Here is a 17,940-nt window from a genome sequence, read left to right on the forward strand (position 1 = left end):
AAGGCTGTAAGATTGTAGAAGCGAGTGCTTTAAAACGGAGTCAATATTCTACATAAATGAAAAATGACTGAGGTACGGTGCTTTTAAGCAGTCAAACAATGTTTAATAGTGACAGGTTGGAGATTAAAAGATTTAAATGCACACATATAACAGGAGTTAAACTGAAGGATAGAAAATAAATACAGTTCAGGCAAGAGGGTTTTTTTCTGATTCATATTCCAGTTGGCCAGCTGCAATTTTAAGGCAAAAAAACCCCCAATTTAAAGCTGGAATTACACCTGTTATTTTTTTTTTAGAGAAGAAAATGGGCTCTTGGTGTCATGGCGTCCCTGGAGAGCAGAGAAGTTTTGAGAGAGAAAAAAAATTCAAACAGAAATTTGAGATGATTGGGCAAAGAGAAATGAGATGTAACAAACTACAGAGAGCGACGGGTTTTCCTTTGAGCCTTGAGATTGCTGTTGGGGTTACACACAAAAGCACACCCTGTTGTGAAATCAAATAAGACCCACAGGGCTCAGCGAACTAAAAGGGAGGGAGATTATAAGCCTGTTGTCACAACACACCCTTTCCCTTCCTGGCAGGTGTGTGTTCATACGTGTAAGTGTCCGTGATGTGAGTCTAAGTGAGCTTTTAACGAGACGTTCAAAGCGTTACTGTTTAGACTGTGACGGGGGAGCCTGTCTCTTCTCTTTTGGCGTGCACATGCAGACAGTGGGAGAGAGTTCAGAGATCAAAGAAAACAATCACAAGCAATCTGTTTACCCAATCAAAACCAAAAAACCTGCAAAAGAGTATTTTAAACTACTCTTTTACTTCATGTGTGCGCCACATGTCTGCTCTGCCACAGCAATTTGAAACACCGTTAGCTCATGATACACTTCTACAGCCAGAAAAAAGCCAAATCACTGAAAAATATAACAAAATCAACCCAACGCATCCATCACTAACATCTGACTGCTTTGTTAAAAAACACCTTCTCTGTCTTTCTGAAATAACGCAAGACTCCTCTCCGGCTTCAAGCATCGCTAACGAAAGCACTTCAATTTAAAAAGAAGAAGAAAAAAAACACTAGAAATTGCACACTCAAACCGCTGAGACACTAATGCTTTCAGTACTGAGTACTGAATAATGAATGTTGCAGAACACGTGGACTCCTTCCAGTGGTACTCAAACTAATTTTCACCCTGTTTGCTGCCAAAGAAAGTGTGTCAGATTTGCAATCTCAGAAGAGTGACACAACAAACTGAAATTCTTACAACACCATGAAGGTATTACGACACCGCCACATTAGTTTAGTTCAGTGGTTTCCTTTTTTTTTTAATATCAGGCATTTTTTGTAGGTAGGTCATCTAAGGCAGTGGTCCCCAACCCCTGGGCCTCGGACCGGTACCGGTCCGTGAGTCGTTTGGTACCGGGCCGCGAGAGTTGAGCGTTATTTTGTTATCGTTTTGATCGTTAACTCAGTTTTCCTGGGTCTTTTCACGTGTGTTATGAATAAATCTTCTTTTTTCAGTACCGGTACTAGTTTTATTTTGTTGCATTTATCCGCGACACCTTAAAGGCCGGTCCGTGAAAATATTGTCGGGCATAAACCGGTCCATGGCGCAAAAAAGGTTGGGGACCGCTGATCTAAGGAATGTGAATATGAACTCTGAGTAGTCTCCACTACTACTATTACTGCTGGATTATGTTCATAATGTGTAAATAGTCACCAAAAAGCGGTTACTTACGATCCAGGCCGTTGATGTACTTCATGGATATCTCACAATGTCCCCACACGGCACTGACGATGGGATACAGTTTCTTTCCTTTCAGTCCTCTAAATGCCACTCCTAGATACTGTCCATCCACCATAAAACTTAAGGTCCCTTCGTCCATGTCCAGTATCACTAGCAGAGAGTCCGGAAGGGTGAACGACTCCTCCGGCTCCAGGAAACAAGGGTAAGAGGGCAGTGAGCTGTGCGCCCTGTTCTTACTGTCGTGGTAGAGCCTATTACGTCCCAGATCCCAGCCCCAGGACTCGCAGTCTGACCCCACTAACGCTGTGTAGCCAACAGAATGTAAAGGAGCTTCGGAGGTTGCTACTCCGACCACAGCGTGGGTGCCTCGCTGCCGGACAGGCCAGTTGATCTTCCATACATGGAGTCCCCTCGTGTATCCAACCCGCCCCCGGATGCAGTCCGTGCTCTGAGCGACAGGGTGGCGATGAAAAGTTAACTTGTCGTCCTCTTTGATGAAGATGTTAAGCGACCGGTCATCGGCGTTCCACGCGTGACGGAGTTGAGTCTCCAGTCCAGCGCACGGCATGTCCAGTAGGAGATCCAGCCTGGGAGGTTTGAAGAAATCCGGGCCCCTTAGCTCAGGGTGCTGCCGACGATGAGTCAGGGGTCGGTAGGATGGGGAGCCACCGCTTTCCCCGCGACCATCTACTGATTTAATGCTGCCAGAGATCTTTTGGCCCATGGCTGCGGTGCAATGACTGACAGAAGGAAGAGGAAGGAAGAGGGGAAGGAGTCGCCGCTGCAGGTGGGTTCTTGCACGGAGCCTGACGTTACCTCATCAATGCAGTGAAGCTGAGGAGTGTGTTTCTAACTGGAGAGTGGTAAAGGGAGATGAAGGTGTACGAGAGACCTGTGTGATCTGGTTTCATGCCACAGATTTCTTCAGAAACACAGAGTCGCTGTCACTCCTGTTGAGAGAAGCACAAGAGGAAAAACACGTAAATAAAAACAGAGATAGCAGATATCAAAAAAAGAAAGAAAATGTAGAGGAGCTGAAAGAGAAGCACAGTGATGGCAACGGGTGTCAAAACTTATTGTTTCACAGATTTTGTGTGGCTTTGATTTCAGAGAAATACACAATGAACAGGACAATTACTGGCACAAATACCCATGTATTTCCTCTGACTCATCATGCATCCTACCAAGAAAGTCATGCGCCTGTGCCAGCACAGGTATGTTACTTTGCAAACATTGCCCAGTTGTGCAACATAGCCCAGATCTGAACCTACCACACTCTCATTTTGTTAATGCAAATTTAATGGGTATTGCCTGAGTTTGCAAAAATATCAACAGCAGGCAAACGGAACGCACAAGGTAATAATTTATCTCCAATCCTCTGTGTGACGGAGTTGAAAACTTCAGCTAGTCTGCATGCCGAGGCGTTTGGTAAAATATGATGAAACATGGCTCTAGTTCTGTCTTTGACGCTCGTGTGTGTGACACGTAAAACAAGAGCGAGCTGTAACCACAGTTAATACTTTCATTTTTAGGAAACAGTTTTCGTTTTCATTGGTAAAAATCAGTTTCCACTGTAGACGCTTTAAGTTTTAGTTTAGTTTTTAGTTAGTTTCTTGTTATTTCACTTCCACTTTGGGAATCCAAAGCATTAATTTCTCTCACTCTGGTCACCTCATTATAACATTCCTGTGATATTTCTATTTGATTTACGCACATCTAAATAAATTGGAACTTGGACATCTAAATAGACAAAATATTAACTTGTTTATTTTAGTAATTATTTTTTAAAGTTGTTGCAGTAAACAAATTGAAACCCTTATTTCAGGCTGCGAAGCTGCTACAAAGACACGATTTCTCGTTGTCACACGCACACAGGCAGGTTCGGTGCACTTCAACCAACGTAATGATCTCTTCCTGGAACGACAGCTTCAGCTTCCTGTTCACAGGAAAACAGCCACACTTCATGCAAACAGGGAAGTGAATCACACAGCTCCCTGCATGTCTGCTGCTTGTATTTACCTCATCCTGAATAAGCCACAAAGTGACTGTCTGTGTGTGTGTGTGTTAAATTTACTAACGCTTCTTCTGGTAAGAGTGTCTCACACTTCAATATGAGTGATTCACACCTTATTTACCTGTCAACACTGCACTGTGTTACAAAAAAATGCGAAAGCACAAAAGGCAGCTACCGAAGATCTAACCTCGTTCTGCTATTGACAATACAAACTGCTATTTACAGTTTACATGAGAAGCTGCTCTGCTACTGTATCAAAATTTCTAAATAGGGTCTATTGTCTCATTTTTTTATTCAAACTAGTTACTTAAGCCGAAAAAAAAATAACATTGAGTTAAAAAATATTGCAATAAAGTACATTTTTACAAAAGCTTCTCAAACTCTGTTTTTTTTTTTGTACTGTAGATTAAGATTGGGGACTGAATGGCAAAATAAAGGTTAACAATAGCAAAAAAAGTAAGGTATAACTAAAAACAATGGTGAAAAACTCATAGTCTGTGGACAGGGCTTACCCTCAGCCATCACAGCTGAAATGCCTCACCCCAACCCTAATTCAAACCTTTTAACTCCACACAGGATCAGTTCAAATGTCGTCGTCATTTTCCCCCAAAGTCCTCACACCCGAGCCCTAAAGCTGGTCCTTGCTGGTCCGTGCTGTGGAATAAAGATATTCCACAGCACGAATACAAGCGTCTCATTTTGACCACGTGCATTTTCCAGTTCTCTCTCTTGCTCTCTTTCTTTTTCCCCTCTCCGTGAAGGTCATGGCACCTACCAGCCACACCAGCCAATGTATGCCACTACTCAGTTCACTCCTCAGCATGAAACGACTCAGCGCTCGGGGACACACACACACACACACACACACACGGACAGAGCACAGACAGCTGCCTCAGTGTGTGTCATCACTGCTGGCAGGTGGGTCAAGGGTGGACGCTGCATGGAAGATTTCAACAGTCATCACCGCCAAACCTCAGCCAAGGAAAACAAATTCGTACGCTCTCTCAGCGTTTTTATACATGTGTCTCAGCTGGTTCAGTCTGGCACGGCGCGTGGCATTACGGGGCCGTCATCAAGGAGGCACTTGACCTCTGACCTCCATATCGTCACGGTCACCGTTGCATAGTAACCTCGCAAGAAGCTGGTGGTGGGCTGGCATACTGCTGCGAGTAGCAGCAACATGCTTCCACCATCTGTTGTTTACTTTCCCTCCCTCCATCTTCCTCTTCTCCTGCTACTGGCTCCTTTAAGACTGCACTCATCCCTTCATGCAGTCAGAGTTAAGCAGGTATGGAGTGGACAGCAGCTGACGTAGAGCTACGCACGTGCCAAATACACACACATGCAAAAGAAGGCAGGTTTTTTTCTAATAACTCCATGATTATTGTTTTCTTGGTCAATTAATCATTTGATCTATAATGTCACAAGATAGTACGTGTTTGTGCACCGCCACTATTGTGGTAGGAGATATCAATTTACTTTTACAAGTTTAAATTAGGGGTTTGATTAGCTTTAATATGGAAGGAATATGCAAAGGTAGGATAGGATAGGGAGGATCAGAAGAGAGACTAGAAAAAAAAACGAAGAACAAAAAGCTAAAAAAAGACGATCGGCAAAGTCGTCTTTAAGATATGACACAAAGAGAAAAAACTATAGAAATCTGAAATTCCACTAACAGCGAGGAGAAAAGTTGGGAAAGAATGAGATAAGAAGGCAGGTAGAGGGCAGTGCAGCTGGTGTGGGCTGGCTTCATCTGGCTTCTCCTGCTGTACCACTAACAAGCTGCAGCCACCTGGAAGCTCGGGGGAGGTGTGTGTGTCTGTAAGTATGTAACATTGTATTAGAGGCGTGCACTGTGTGTGCGAGTGCGTGCGAGTGTGTCGGCCTGTCTCACGGACTGCGTTTCATTTGAAACTGACCAGCAAGCTCTGACTGGGCAGACAGGCTTTGAAGTCACTCACACAGACACACGCATGCAGGGACAGCTCACACACAGGGAAAGGAAACTGCCGAGGAACCTCTCACTCATACTGCACCACCCTCTGAGAACAGACTAGAAACGTCTGTGGGCTTTTCCACAAAAATTACGCCAAGAACCCTGAGCGCTGTGTTTAAATATAAAACTGTGATTAACAGAAACCGAGTTGTCCCGAGTCTTCAGCATAGTCTTCAATGCGGCGGTGTTTACTGTGAGTGTGCACTTGCTTGGCAGTTAATCAAGGACTTTTAAAGAAACGACGCAGAAGTTTACAAAGGATAACGGCTAATAGCTTCCTGATTATCGGTTCATTCATGAATGTCTAGCCTGAGAGTCACAGCCACCTTTAGACAGCGACAGCAGAAGAAATCATATGTATTATCGTATTATTATATTCTTTGGAAATCTACTTACTCACCTGCCTTGCCACAAACACCACTTATATCTGTCTGTTTAATATAAGGAGTGTAATCAGCAGCTGGTTAGTTCAATAGTTTTTTTCTTTTCTTTTCTAACTATGCAGGCTGCTCGCTGTAATTTTCTATCAGGGGCGTTTTCAATCTTAATTTACTTCATCTGCAAGAAAGCAAATTAGCCTATTTGCCAAAATGCCAATTTAAGACATTCTCATTCATTTAGTGCAAAAGGGTTATGACATGCAATAAAGCCAGACTCAACTTCAGTCAAACAGATGCATTCGTTTAAACACAATGAGCAGTGAGCTGAAAGTTCACGTGTCTGTTTCAGTTACTGAACAAGAAATTCAGCAGCTTCCTCCTGACATATTGAGGTGTCTGTTTTTCCCTCTGAAGGAATGTCAATGGGTTGGCTTCAAGAAAAAAAGAAAAACAGTTAAAATATCTATTAATTATTCTTTAGTGTCAAATTCACCACGCAGCGCCACAGAAGTCTATCAGGAAATAATGTAAAGCTTTGGAGCAGGCAAACAAACTTGTGTCTCGTGATTTTGTTCTGCTCAACCCTGCTTTGCCTTTTTGTTCGAGGCCCAAATGTGAACCTTGCCTGTCACTCCAAATTACTGCAACTTTGCATCATTCTCGTGACGTCTGAAAATGAATCACAAAATGGTCACTTCTTCCACTTTCCACTCCTGGGAGGACATCTGGGCACCACAGCGTACAAAACCAGCACTCACACACAATCCCAAACACACATTTATAACATACAGCATCTCTTCATAGCAACAGCTGTACCCACTAGATTAAACAAACTACCATCCTCTCTACATTGCTGACATTCATTCCTACTGAGGGAATCCCTGGGTAGATGAAGATGCCAGAGCCAGACATAAACTGTACCGTCTGGCTCCTAACATGATGTCAAAATACAGACAGAGACAGTGGACTGGGATTTTAAACTCCTCCAGCTGATGACACCTCTGGACTTATTAGGCTTCAGCAGAAAGAGACGTTACCACTCTCTATCGCAGTCACCCTTTGTAGGTTTGACCCTCTCGCTGTCCTGTCTCTTCACACAGCTGTTTTCAACAGCTTTCCTGTATTTGCTACACTCTCCTTAAATTCTCTCTCAGCTCTCATTCCCGCTGCCTCACCCATTTGTCTCTGCTACCCTCTTTCTGCCTTCCAGTGCCACTAAATCCAGGGAGACTAGCAGAACTGACACCCTATCAGTTTGTAATGGCGTTTAGCGTGTGGCATTGCAATGCAAGCTCAGCAAGCAGAAAAAGCACAGGTTGCAAAACTCCGGACATAGCTGCATACTATTGCACATGCTCACTGTCACAAACACTCTCTCACAGATACAATGACACATGTACCGTGAAAGTTAATGGCTGCCTTTTTCCTTTTCCCACTTTTTTTTTACTCCATCTCTGATGCATTGCTCTTGATGGATTCCCACTCGCTCTCCTTCTTTGTTCCATCAGTGTGTTAACTCTTTACAGAGTTAACTTTACAGAGACGCTGTCTGGAACCACGTTCCCTAATGAATCATGTTCCATCTCCTACATCTTCCTGCTCGGTTCACATTAATGTGCTCTGCTCTTTCACCTTAATATTAAACAGAATCACGGGTGACTTAGGAACTGAAACTGATCTACTTTCCAGCATTATGAAACTCTAAGATGCAGAGGATGCTGTCTGCTTCTAAGCTGCTATGCTTCTTCCATGCCTGTCGCAACACCTTAAAAATCCATGGCGCCCTAAGGGAAGACCATTAGTGCCACAGTGATTGAGCACCCCTTTATGGACAGCTATGCAGAACCTATTCACCCCTCTCTCGCAGACATATGGACACATGTGTCCACACACAGACACGGCCTTGGCAATGCCATACATAAAGCTTTCTGGGGCAGCTGTGGCAGATTCACAACCCCAGCAGTAAAGAAACTGCATCAAAGTCTGTGTGAATTTGACGCACTGCTGCTGCCTCGGTCACTTAGCTGAGCCGCTTCCACTAGTGTGATGAAACGTGTCACACCCACACAAGTGAAAGCACAACCCAGGAATTTTTGAAAACATATATACTTATATACCTTGTATGATGTAATGATGTTGAAAACTCTGAATCACAGATAATCTGTTTATACAACTATAAAACACTGGGGAGTTTTTTGGAGCTAAAAGTTTATTAATTAGTCAACCTGCAAAACGCGCATTTAGAATTCTAATAAAGGAAAAACCCATAGCAGCATGTTAACATACTGACATGCTGACGTACAGGAGTGATGTTACCTTTTTAGCCACACTAACTAAAAATTGGCTTCTGGGCTTTAAAAATGACATCAGTGCTCAAGCGGCTGGCATGTGTATTCTTTTTACTGACCAGCAGGAGGCGACACTACTGACTGCAAACAAAGCTCAGCACTACAGAAGCATATGGGAAAATGACCTCCAGCTCCCACGATCTGTGAAGCCATTACACTCTTTGCTGATGACCTGATGGCTAGGTTGAACTCTTAATGCACACCCCAATTAGTCAAAAAGGACAATAATGCAATGCACGCTTTAGGGTGGGCCTATCATTGTGACCAGCTCAAGGCTTGAATTAATAATTGATGTCTGGAGGACGTCTAGTTGCATCTCTTAGATGCAGTTTATGGCTAACCATTTTTGCTAAGCAACATTTGGTAATGAGGATAAACCTCAAAATTCAGCTGATAACAATGGGACTGTCATGAAATAAAAACATTGGCTGAATTACATTTTTTGATCTAATGATGGCAACCAAAGCTTCATGGCATTTCACTCAGTTGTTTATGCCATCTGAGTTAGGCAAACGTGCTGGACCAACATCCTGACATTTCCATCTGATCAGCATCGTGTAACAACTTGTTATATTTGAGATTTAGACACCTGGACTGGCAAAACCAAAATAATGGAAACTGTATGTTTTAGGATTCAGACACAGCTCACATGCTGCTCTGCTCGGATATCTGATTGAGAAAAGCACACACACACACACACACACACACACACACACACACACACACACACACACACACACACACACACACACACACACACACACAGAGTGAGAGAGAATGAGAGGGACACAGCATGACACTGAGAACCCTCCACACTTCTCTTAGTTTTTAAGAAGAGAAAGACAAAAAAGGAATTACAAAATCAACAAAAGGTATCAGAAAATGTTAAATAGCAGCGGCTGCAAAGGAGTAAAGCTGCATGGATCTGCATCTGAGTGAAATAAAGAGAGCTTAAGGGAGCAAAAAACAATGGAAGGGTTGGAGCAGAGAGAAAACAGCGGTCAGCAGCTGACAAAACAAAACGATAAAGTCAGAAAGGAGAGCTGCTATCTCTCTATCCCAGAATGGACTACACAAATACGCCCTCCTGCCCCAATCCATAGACTAAACACAACAGTGACAGAAATGCTACTGCGGAGCGAGCACTCAGGTGCTCATAAATATATAGACAAACAATAGTGTTTAAAAATAGAAAGCAGGATCTATCTTATTGCATGTGAGCAGGGGGGAAATCCAGAGGTAGTTTATCTGAGAACTCGCAACTGTCTCTCTCCCAAACAAAAGCTGCCCCCCCTCCCCACACACACACACACACGCAAGCAGACACACAAATACACATACACACACAGGGGTATCCCAGCTGACCAGCTGAGACCTCGAGACCATTAAGAGAATTAAAAGCGACAGAAGGTGAGCAAGAAGAGGGAGAGCCGGAGGGAGGAGAGGCTCAGTGTGAAGCAGCATCCAAAAGAGAAGGAAATGTTTCCAGCAAAAGCAGCAATGCGTAGGCTCATCACCGTCTCTCGTAAACATGATGAAAAATGAATCATACTAACAGCGACTTTTAACCTACATCGTCTATCCCTGTATGAACTGTCACAAAGAGCACTTCATCGCTCTAAGGCTGCTGTTTCTTCCACAAGTACACACACTCCTGAAATAGCAACAATCTCCCTCAGCGGGATATTTGAGCAAAGACACACTTCACCTTGTAGACATCAGATCAGATCAAGCTGCTTACGGGGAATCTCCAGTGACTCTTCTCACAGCTCAGTGCGCGTAGCTGTTCAGCCTGAGTCCATGTTCAAATCCGAAAGGCAGGCGAAAAACAAGCTGAAACTCCTCCAGCCAGTCGCCGGCAGCCAGAAAACCCAAGAAGACAGGAGGAAGAAGAAGCAGCAGCCGGCAAGTCGGACAGACAGAAAGAGAGCGAGAGAGAGAGAGAGACTTCTTTCCTCAGAGCTTCCCACCTCTCTCTCTCTCCCTCTTGCCTCCTCCTCCTCCTCCCTCCCTTGTTCCCTCCCTCTTTTCTCTCCCTGGAGCTTATCTGTCCTGAGGCTATCACTTCTTTTCTTACCCCCCACCTTCCCCCAACTCACTTGTGCTCGAACTCCGACAAGCGTTTCCAAGGCAGCACCGTCACGATTTCCTCCACCGCAACTCGCAGCTCCGCGCGGCCTTTTAGCACCACTCCAGTTTCAGTTCCACTTCAGCCTTTCCGAGAGGAGAGCTGGGGGTGGGGTGGGGGAGCGGGAGAGAGGCCTGAAAGCCGATCCGTTGATCTAATCAAGCAAAGTTACCAACAGCAACCAGACCAGCAGGCAGCTGAGAGAAACACCCGGTACACCCCCACGACTCCCCACTTCTCACAAAGAGCTCACACAGAGCCAACCAACCACACCAACCCCCGCCCCGACTGCTGGAGCCACACACAGACACATATGTTCACGTACACGTCCACCCCGACACGTGCACAAGCGGATCGTGTGCACATTTCAGGCGATAAGGTGAGAAAGGCAGGTCGTGTCCTACGTGCACTGGTACGTGGAAAGCTACAGTTAAACACACGAGGACGACATTCTTGCAAAAGATATTAAGCAAAAGATCTTAAAAAAAAGGTTAAAAGAATAAATAATTGTTTTCACAGTATTTGATTACTGTAGCTGAGTACCAAGTGTTCCTTTTTGTCCACTTTCCATGTGTGCAATTAGCACATTAGATTCAGTGCTGTCTGGGTGATGACCCCCGCTCTCTTTTGTTCTGCTCTATTACACTCTGTGCCGGCTGCTCTTTCCTGTTGTCACCTCCTTTATCTGCCCACAACTGCAAATTACAGCATAACTACTGCATAACTCTGAGGTGATGCGATGACTATGTTCATTTATCAGCCTTTTCCTGCAGCTACATCAGTCAATTAAGAAATCAGGAAAGTAAATAAAGTACTACAGACAAAACAAGCACATTCCGGAAAGCTCTCGCACAAGCTCCTCACACTCTGTCCTCGGATCTTTCTCTCATCACCGTGTGGCATTTAGAAAACACGGCACACACGTGTTTGCTGACTCACACGCGCAGACACATTAACACATATATAGTTGTGTGGATGTGCAATCCTGCAGGACCGGGGCCCTGCCAGCTCACTTCCTGTATGAGCTTACTTTCCCCAGGACTGGTGTGACCACCGGGGAACTAAAACCCACACGACAACACATCTCCCACTGTATCATTACATCACATGTCAGCTCAGGCATTCAAGCGCAATTTGCAATAACAGAGAGTTGTGTGAGAGTAAATCTTGGTTTGTATGACTTTTGCTTTCAAACATCTACAACTAACGGTGAGGTCGCGTTTAATGAGGAGCTCATGTACAACACCACCACCCCGCAACAAAAACACAAACGAGACTTCAAGGGACAGTTCAGAGTTTTGGGGACTATATTTATTGCTTTGCTGAATTTAACCATTTAAAGCATTCACTGCATCCCTGGATTTTACTAGACATTACCTGATATCTAACAACAAAGACTTGTATGATGTTAGAATGCACCAATTTGTTCCAAGGTGAGAATAATGCAGGTAGCAGTTCAATACCAGTGAACGAAATATGTTCTACCCAGACACCTCCTCTCGCCCAGGGCAGGGCGTGGAAATACTCCAGTAGTGAGAACACGTCTGAAGTGGATTGCCCTCTTTCGTGTGTACATGTTAGAAATAGCAGTTTCAGAGAATGTGGGACAATGTCCAGATCTTATTATCCCTGAAGTGTCTATATTTCATGTGTGAAAATGGTTTTGGTGCTACTGCTGGATGGCTAATGAGAAGGATGGCTGTGGCTCAGGTGGAAGAGACGGTCGACTGGATTGGTCCCTGGCTACCCAAGTTGTCCCTGATGCAGTGTTCAGCGTGTGTGTGTGTGTGTGTGTGTGTGTGTGTGTGTGTGTGTGTGTGTGTGTGTGTGTGTGTGTTAGATAAAGAAAGATCAGATTAGATTACATGAATAGCTTTTGGATAGCTGCTATGTTTTTTGTTTTTTTTATCTAAAACATTCTGTTATGGGATTGAATCAGGAATTCTAAAGTCTCTACAAGATGTTCCATCATTGTTAAGAGTCAAGGAAATGTCTGGCAATTATGCCCACTAAACCAGCAAGTTGCTGTTTTACACAGTTATAGATTAAAAGAGATATATAATGGTAAACCACAGTCACACAGGCCTGGATAACGGGCAGAGGTTGTCAGGTGGTCATGACAACCTCTGGTCACAATGGAACATGTGTAATCCTTAACTAGTTGGAGAGTGGTTCCTGGCGGTGAAAATGACTGCTTTTATTATATTGGAAACAAATTCCTAAGAGGAAAAAATATTATAACTTTTATTTTGAAGGTGAACGTTCTCTTTTTCCTGTTTGTGCTGTCACTGTGTAACTTGCCTATGCTTAAAGTCTTTAAAATGTTAACATGAACATGGCTCAGAGTGCTGAGAACTACCCCCCACACACACACTTACGTCAGAGCCAGTTAACTGGCTTCATTCAGGCTGGAGGTGGAAAAGAGGAAATGTACAGATGTGTATAAACACACTGGGGGCTATGGATCACCTGAATGGGTCACAAACATTACCTTTGCCCTACACAGTGTTCATACATCTGCATGTACTCAAACCAGCGTCTTTACTGACTTGCCACTATTCTAAATACCATCCACCGAAGGTCAGTGGTTTTGAATGTAAGCACTCACTGTAGGCTTCAGGTCACTGTAGGCTAACAAGGAAGGAGTGAGAAAGGAAAGTCAGAAATCTGGGAAAGAATCTGAGATTTCATTTCCACAGAAAGCTTTTTTGTTTTTTGATCAAAGTGTATCTGAGTTTGGAATTTCCCCGTGTTTATTTTTAGACAAACTCACATGAAATAAAGTGGAACTCCTGGTTGTTTAATTTCTGCAATCCTTTGTATTCTGTCATCATAGTCTAGGATCAGCTGTAAACACAGTGCATCAAATCACAAGGTGAAGGTATATTTTCTTGTTTATTTAATTTATGTACTTCTAATTTGCATTTAAAATACAAACCCCCAAACTCAGCCCCCTAATTCTTGTGGCTAAGAGGCTTTTCCGGGTTTTAGTTTTGGGAGGCTTTGCTTCAAACCAGTGATCACACAAATTGATTGCATTTGTCCAGCATGACAGCAATAACACACTGTATGCAAAATCCAAGAAGGAGCGATAAAGTAACATTAGGTGTTAAACACAAAATCTTTCTTTTATTATACTATATAGAGATTTCATTGTTTAAGTAATTGTGTCTAAACCAAGGAAACGAATTGCCCTGAGTTTGATCACTTTAATGTTTATCCTGCTACAAAGAGAAATGTGCAGGGTAGGAAGATTTCTGTTAACTGCTTTCTATATTTTCTGCATCTCAGGGCTCATATCCATCAACGCCACTGAGAAAATTGTCAGTACGCTTCACTAAAACAAATTCTTGCATGTTTTTCCATTAATACACCACAAGACTGACTTCTGTCATCCTAAATAAGAAACCAAAGAAACTGTTTGACATTACAGCTTCAAGCTGAGGACTGCGGTACATCCCCCATCCCCTAACGGACCCTTTCGTAAATTGCCCCTGATTTTCTGCCTCAAGGCACATCCACTCTAAAGGGACCCCATGGGGTCTGAGGACACATGTGTGTGTGGGTGGGTGTGCGTATGCGCTAATCTGCAGGACAATAAGGGCACTGTCCTTACCCCACACAATTAGGGCTAGGGGCTTCACAGCTGAGCATCTTATTGACAATAGGAACTGGAAGTGTGTGTGCCCGTGCATTTGTGTGTGTGTCCTACCAACACGCGTGTCAAACACAAAGCCATCCAACTGTCCACATCGCCCAGGGGGGAGGGATCAACAGAGAGGGGGAGACGGATGGATGGAAGGGGAGAACAAAAGTGGGAGAAATGAGAGAAAAAGGGTTTGAAATGTGCCGCTTCAGGGTGAAGGGTGAGGACAGTCAAAGGGACAGGGTAATATATATATACATGTATATTTGATATAACCAGTAGAATTACTATGTACTGATGGAAAAGCGACAGGAGTAAGGTAATAAAAGTGTGCTGATGGAGGACAGATGAGAGTCAGCTGTTTTATATGGATCCAAATCACAAAGAGGATGTAGTCCCACATATAATCCTTCATAAAACCACAATATGTTATTTTTATTTGGGGTTTTGTGGGAATTAAACAAAACACAGATCATCTGAATTAGTGAGATTTAGAGGTAGGTGGATGCTGTCTGTCTTCTGTCACCAGTCTCTCTATTAATCTCAATTTGCTGGGTGCGGCCTATAGCTTTATATTTTACAGACAGACGACAGATTGACATCAGTTTTCCCATATAACTCCTAAAGTAATACACTGAGGTTGTTTTGATTTCTCCTGGAGGTTCTTGGTACCAGTTCACACAACCTGCCATCAATATTGAGTAGTTTCCACCATTCTTTAACTAACCTCGCATCCTTGAACCTAAGGTGCAATTACCCGCAAAATGTCCTCATGTCTGAGGGATGTCCACGTCTTTAAATCTTGAAAGAATACGTCCTTGAAGGTGGACATTTATAGTCCCTAGTGTAAGAAGAGTTCACCAACACTTAGCTGTCATACTGCGTGAAATAAAAGGCTTACAGGGGAAAAAAGGGTGCACATTTCCTTTTCCCTCTTGCACACATCAGTGCTGACCATCTGAGTACAGCAGGTAGGCGTTAATTCCGACTGGCTGCACAATCAATGATGGTAAATGGAGGCAGCAGGAGGGACAGACAGTGATCTGCTGCTTTCATTTCCCTCCCAAATCTCTTTCTCTTCCTCCCTCCATTAAAACACAACCGTACCATGTCCTGTTTCACTATAGGAAAGCTCACTTAATGAGGCACAATCTCAGTTTGCAGTGCACTCATGCAGTTTTCTCCCTTTCAGGCTCCTCACTTTACACCGTCAGTGCCAGGTAGCTTTACTGTCCAGCCTGTACCATACACATTTCTGTCTTTCTGAGGCCAAACCTGACTGTTTTGTTCTTTTGTAACTTAATTAAAGCTGGATTTCTCTCTCTTTTTTTTTTTTTTTTTTTACCTAATGGTATTTCATCCTTCACAGTGCAAAAGGTACAGTGCAATATTTACCTACTGTTATTATTATTGCTACTTACTTTAAAGGCGGCTAACATGGAGCAGAAATTTCTTTATTCATATAAATTCTGGTAGCAAACCGAGAAACCCAGAATCTGAAAACCAGATTTGCTTGTAAAACACTTCTCTTAAAACATGGATTGGAGATCTTTGCACAGCACATTTTACGGCTCAAAACAGTTCAGGTGAGGCTGGAGGTGAAAGTAATGAAAGGTATAGGACAGAAAGCCTCACGGGTCCCCTGAGGATTAAGTGAAAAGGTTGCTACACCCAAAGGACCCTTTCTGATTGAAACTAGTTTTGATTTTTAATCACAGTAAATAGCTAAATAGCTTCAAGTTCAGTCAGTAACAACAAGAACACAGAAACCAAAACAACATGGGCTCCATGGTAACACCTGGGTAGTGCTGTCACTATCGCCTGATGATTTTTGAACAGGATTCTCCAAACACAGTGTTTACCTGGATATTTCATTTCTAAACACCAACCTGAACCTACAAGCATCTCTCGCTATTTGCTGTGACTCGACGAACGCTTTGGAAAAATATCGACAGCTAAACAAGTGTAACAGCGACTCTTCAGTGTTTCTGAGCCCAAATGGACCCAACATTTGTCTCAGAAAATCTGGTAAGCTTTTCTCGTGTGAGCAAGCAAAAGCATTTTTTGAATTTTTTGCTCAAAATGTGTCTAAAGCTTTCATAATCTTCAGGAAGCAGAGTACACTTTGGAGTTTAACTTTCATTTGTAATACTTAAACATCTGTAAGCACTTTTAACAAAACTCTGTGAACATTTGTGGTTTTATAACATCTGTAGGACTCAGTTTTTGCTTTTTCTTGTGTCACCTTAAACTTTTCTAATGCCACACATCACACTGTGATTGATTTTTCTAACTATGGACTACGTGCATGTTTTTATCATTCAGGCATCTTGGCCAGTGCAGACTAGCGCTGCTGATATGAAACAGCAGCAGGAAGCTAACAAGATTGCTGAAAGTGAAACGGTGCAAGAATTAAAAGATGCACTCCATTTTGCCACTCAGGAGTTGAAGACTGCAAAGGAGGAAAATGCATCTTTGAAGGAGAAGATTGCCGTTCTTGAAGATGCTCACAAAATGCAAGTGAGTAGCCTCCAAGAAGAGCTCAAACTCAAGGATGAGGCGCTTCAAAGATGTGTGAAGAAAAGAAGAGCTCGAACCAAAGCCTGGGTAGAACTCCTCCATGAATCGACCATAAAAGACATGGAGATAAACACCAGGGAACAACACTGGAGCAGCAAGTGGCAATCAACCGAGAAGAGCCTGAAAGAGGAGAAGAAGAAAGTGGAGGAGCTCCAAATTAAGAACAAGCTTCTGATGGAGAACTTACAAGAAAATCTGGACAAATGGAAGAACGTCCTTCAGGTAAGCTGTGTCCGCTATCATTTCACTTTACCATAATGTCATGTTTGGTCCTAACAACTTCTGTCAGACTGAGTCACAGTTCAGTGAAATACATTTTACTCTGTCTACATAGGAGCTTGCACCCGACGCTGACCACCAGGAAGAAACCCTGGAAACAAATTCCCAAGAGGAAAAACTGGAAAACCACGAGGGAGAAGAGGAGGGAACGGACAAACCAAGAAAGGACAAGAAAAAGCAGGAAGAAGAGGAGGAAAAGCAGGAGACAAAAGAGGACATCGAAGAAAACCTTGAGGGAAAAAGTGACGAGAAGATGGAAGATAAAAGAGCAACTGAAGATCTAAACCCAAACCTCTGCCTGGTTACCATCCCTCTCACTCCCTCCGACTCTTGCCCTTTACCCCCTGTCCTTATGCCCCAACTCAACCAGTCTACCTCCTCCCTACCTTACCCACCCTCTCGTGCTTTTTCCTACTCTTCACCCAGCTCTTATTCTTTACGCAACACCCTCAGTCTCCACACCTTCCCCCAATCCTCCTCCCAACCTTACTCGGTCTCTCGTGCTCCCTCCTACTATTTACCCTTGTTTTCCAAACCTGTGCAGCTTTTTTGTTCATTTTAAAATAAACGTGTGAAATTTCATTAAACTTACAGTCTTTGTTTGGATCATTGTTTTTTACCTATAACACAATATTACACTTTTGTCCAGAAGAGATTTATTAAAAAAGTATAAGTCTCATTTAAGTGATCAAGAGTCTCCTGTCAAAAAGGTTTAACAGTTTATAAAGGTTAAGTTGACAGTGACAGACTTTATTTTAAAGAGCCCCAAGATAAGAAACATGTTGCAGTTAATGACCACACTTAAACTGGATACTGGCAACAAACTAGTG

The 17,940-nt window shown here is 43.2% G+C and overlaps 2 protein-coding genes across 6 annotated transcripts in view; one reads left to right on the forward strand and one right to left on the reverse strand.

Moving 5' to 3' along the window:
• The window catches only part of LOC146613619 (SPRY domain-containing SOCS box protein 4-like), an 87,451-nt gene that overhangs the window by 36,238 nt on the left and 33,273 nt on the right, over nucleotides 1-17,940 (reverse strand). For 3 of the 5 annotated variants that reach the window (XM_085378151.1, XM_085378152.1, XM_085378153.1), the window contains one exon: nucleotides 1,731-2,689. In XM_085378151.1, the coding sequence (XP_085234277.1) occupies nucleotides 1,731-2,463 (733 nt within the window). In that variant the 5' untranslated portion in view covers nucleotides 2,464-2,689. Of the gene's footprint in view, nucleotides 1-1,730; nucleotides 2,690-10,185; nucleotides 10,419-17,940 lie in introns of those variants that run through there. The other 2 variants (XM_085378154.1, XM_085378150.1) reach the window with 2 other exon arrangements.
• LOC146613621 (uncharacterized) lies at nucleotides 16,250-17,672 on the forward strand. Its single transcript, XM_085378874.1, has 3 exons — nucleotides 16,250-16,279; nucleotides 16,577-17,053; nucleotides 17,166-17,672. The coding sequence occupies exons 1-3, from the start codon at nucleotides 16,250-16,252 to the stop codon at nucleotides 17,670-17,672; spliced, it is 1,014 nt and encodes a 337-aa protein (XP_085235000.1).

Source organism: Diplotaxodon limnothrissa, linkage group LG18 (assembly GCF_057381915.1).
Source record: "Diplotaxodon limnothrissa isolate DT_005_m linkage group LG18, D_limnothrissa_male_GT1.1, whole genome shotgun sequence".
NCBI classification, from domain to species: domain Eukaryota; kingdom Metazoa; phylum Chordata; class Actinopteri; order Cichliformes; family Cichlidae; genus Diplotaxodon; species Diplotaxodon limnothrissa.

What these genes read in the sequence shown, in the direction of transcription:
- LOC146613621 (XM_085378874.1), top strand. Translation starts at nt 16,250, where the DNA reads ATGGACCCAACATTTGTCTCAGAAAATCTG. An exon ending in CATTTGTCTCAGAAAATCTG is followed by an intron (nt 16,280 to 16,576) that starts GTAAGCTTTTCT and finishes TTTATCATTCAG; the next exon opens with GCATCTTGGCCAGTGCAGAC. An exon ending in AATGGAAGAACGTCCTTCAG is followed by an intron (nt 17,054 to 17,165) that starts GTAAGCTGTGTC and finishes CTGTCTACATAG; the next exon opens with GAGCTTGCACCCGACGCTGA.